Raw genomic sequence first — 3,289 nt, 5'->3', positions numbered from 1 at the left:
TTTACCACTGCAAATTTTCTAACACGCATCAACGATAATCATTTTTTCCCGACAACCACTTTTTTCTAGTTGAACCAACAATCATAATATTGCAACCTTTAAGCATTAATTAAAAATCAATTATTGATTTCATAAAGACTTTAAACCAACTTTGTTGGCTTCAACCCAACTCGCTCATTGGGCCTATGAACTATGAGCTCAAATTTGATCTAAAATTTAAGCTTATATATTATACGAGTTTGAGCTGGAGCTTGAGCTAGTTGAACTCGAGTTCAAGCTTGAGCTAGTTTGGCTCGAGGGCATGCAAGTTGAGTTGGCTAAATATTTAAAACTATAAATATTTTCTTAATAGCATTCCCATCTCCTTCGTTGCAAGTCACATGAAACCTCTTCGTCTTGTTTAAATGACATCACCCCCCTAGCCCGATCATTATTTTCTTTTGTGATTTCTCATGCCGTCTCACTAGTCTCGTAGGATTCCTTTTCCTGCACTCTCCCATATCAACATATTTTTGCTCATCAATCTCTTCTCCCAACAAACTCCCCAGAATTTCTCATGCCATCCTATTTGCTTCATTGACATTTTTCTAGTGCCTATTTTGTTGAGCTCTCACGAGGCCTCTTGGTGTCTCGTATGCTCATCAATATCTTCTTTGCAATTTTCTCTCCCACCGAGCTCGAGCTTAAGTTTGAGAATAAATAGACAACTAGAGCTCGAGCTCAAGCTCAAATTCGAGTCGTTACCAATGAGCGGAGCTTGCATTCACCCGCACTCGAGCTCAAACTCGACTTGTTTATATATCTAATTTGACCGAATTTATCTTATAAATATTTTTACTTGACTTGACGCAACCTAAAATGTATTTAATAGTTTCGATTGAATTGAGCTAACCCTAACCATCAAAGCAACTACGAATTTATGGTCTAAGCCCGTAGATTAGACAGTGGAGGGGTATTAATGTGAAAATTAGGTTTTGACTTCCATTAATTATTTAATAATATATACGAACCACGATTTAATAAACAACAGATTTACACCGTACTTTGGAATATATCGTCATAACCGACAAATGGCTTTAAAAACTTTCACCCTTCCATCAGCAAATATTTACAGAAAAAATTCCTCGTTTTTTTCGTAATTAAGTCTGTACCGAATGGCTCTTTGACAAAACCAAAAGTACATTGCATTCCTCGAAGTCGACGGTCTACCAATCCTAGCCCTCACCGGCGATTAATTTAACGCTTCCAGAACGAGGAGGTTTCCCAGTCAAGTGTTTCGCCGTCTTCTTTCTGAAGGCCGAGAAAGACGAGAGAGCGATTGCGATCAGATCTCTCCAACGGAGATGGCGATTTCTGGTTTTGGCCGCGGAGTAGCGGTGTATTTCATTCTACAGCTAGTGGTGGCGGCGGTAATGATTTCTCCTGCGACGGCGGAGATCCGCGAGACGAAGGTGATATCCGATGCCAGAACGATCATTCCCTTCGATGAGTTCGGATTCACTCACACCGGTTTCCTCGAGCTCAATGTCTCCGGTATCTCCCTTTCCGATACCGGCGCCGGTCTCGATCTCTCTCAATTAGGGTTCTTTCTCAGCACTCTCGACGCCTGGATTCATGTTCTGCAGCAGATTCAGGAACTGGATGTCACCTGTGCTCTTCAATCGGATCTTCTCGAGGTTGTTTACACCTTTGACCGGCTCCAAGCCGCCTCCTCGAACGGTCGCGCGACCAGCTTTAGCTCCCTCTTTAACGTAACGAAACCGGGGCAATACACCCTTCTCTTCGCCAACTGCCTCCCCCAGATTCGCGTCTCAATGTCCGTACACTCTGCCATGTACAACGTCGAGCCTCGTTCCGGCCGCAGGGTCTACCTATCGGCCGGGTCAGCCGTCCTTCCCTTCGTTTACTTTATTTTCTTTCTCGCATACTGTGGTCTTGCGGCACTTTGGATCTCTGTTTTGGTTCGCAAGCGGCTGACCGCTTACCGGATCCACTACTTCATGCTCGCTGTTGTCATCCTTAAGGCGCTTAATCTTGTCTGCGAGGCTGAAGACAAATCGTATATTGAGCGAACTGGCAGTGCCCATGGATGGGATGTTCTCTTCTATATATTTAGCTTCTTGAAGGGGATATCTCTTTTCACTCTTATCGTTTTGATTGGAACTGGTTGGTCCTTCCTCAAACCATATCTGCATGGCAAGGAGAAGAAGGTTCTCATGATAGTAATACCTCTCCAGGTCGTTGCTAACATAGCTCAGGTGGTGCTAGATGAATCTGGACCTTATGCCCGAAATTGGGTTACGTGGAGACAAGTTTTCCTTCTTGTTGACGTCATTTGCTGCTGCGCAATTCTCTTCCCTATTGTCTGGTCCATTAAGAATCTAAGGGAGGCTGCAAGAACAGATGGAAAAGCTGCTATTAACCTGATGAAGCTTACACTTTTCCGACAATACTATGTTGTAGTCATCTGCTACATCTACTTTACCCGGGTTGCGGTGTATGTACTGGCTACAATTACATCTTATCGATATCTTTGGACTACTGTGGTTGCAGGGGAGCTGGCCACCATTGCTTTCTATATATTTACTGGATACAAGTTCAGGCCTGAGGTCCACAATCCATACTTTGTGATTGATGATGAAGAGGAGGAGGCAGCTTCTCAGGCTTTCAAGCTTGAGGACGAATTTGAATTGTGATTTTAGGAATAAACGGTGATTAGGAATTGAAATTCTTTTTTTTTCACAGGATTTATGATCGTGTACAATTACACTCCAATGGGAAGCCGCAGCATCATGTAGTCTTTATATTGTTTTGATTTTCTTACCCCTCTTTCTCTACTTCATAGAAGACTCTTTTTTAAATTCTCCCATGGAACTTATATTTGGTCTTGTATATCCTGTATTAATGCTTTCTTCATGATGCATTTTGAGCTTTACTGTCTATACTGGTCTCTGATTGATTTAAGTTAGAAATACTATATTTTCTGTCTGTATTAACATTTGCTCATGCTGGTTGTGATATCTCTCTACTAGTAATGATCTACTTCTCTTCTTGTGATATAGTTACTGTGTTTTTTATCCCTTCTCCACTGGATATGTTTGCTTCACTTTAGCAATATTATATTTTTTGCCACTGGTTGTGCAATTCTTTTTAGAGAGAGAGAGAGAGAGTGAGAGAGATAATAGCTTAAAATTGCTTGAATTGAAGGTTTTTCTGTGACAGCCTTTCCTTTGATTTCCTTGCTATTTTCTGCAAAGATAGAGAAAATAAACATCGTTGTTTAAAGGCT

General features: G+C 41.6%; 1 protein-coding gene across 1 annotated transcript; it reads left to right on the top strand.

Annotated features, from left to right (window-relative positions):
- The first annotated feature begins 1,188 nt into the window (after positions 1 to 1,188).
- Positions 1,189 to 2,942, top strand: LOC110020361 (protein GPR107-like). Its single transcript, XM_020718434.1, has one exon. It carries the CDS (start codon positions 1,344 to 1,346, stop codon positions 2,694 to 2,696), a length of 1,353 nt encoding a protein of 450 aa, XP_020574093.1. The 5' UTR covers positions 1,189 to 1,343; the 3' UTR covers positions 2,697 to 2,942.
- The last annotated feature ends 347 nt before the right edge of the window (positions 2,943 to 3,289 follow it).

The sequence above is a fragment of the Phalaenopsis equestris genome, unplaced genomic scaffold, assembly GCF_001263595.1.
Source record: "Phalaenopsis equestris unplaced genomic scaffold, ASM126359v1 Scaffold000094, whole genome shotgun sequence".
NCBI classification, from domain to species: Eukaryota; Viridiplantae; Streptophyta; class Magnoliopsida; order Asparagales; family Orchidaceae; genus Phalaenopsis; species Phalaenopsis equestris.
The sequence above is the reverse complement of the archived record's forward strand: the minus strand, read 5'-3'. Positions and strand labels throughout refer to the sequence as shown.

Bases quoted from the DNA above. Each gene is read 5' to 3' on its own strand.
- LOC110020361 (XM_020718434.1), top strand. From the start codon at position 1,344: ATGGCGATTTCTGGTTTTGGCCGCGGAGTAGCGGTGTATTTCATTCTA.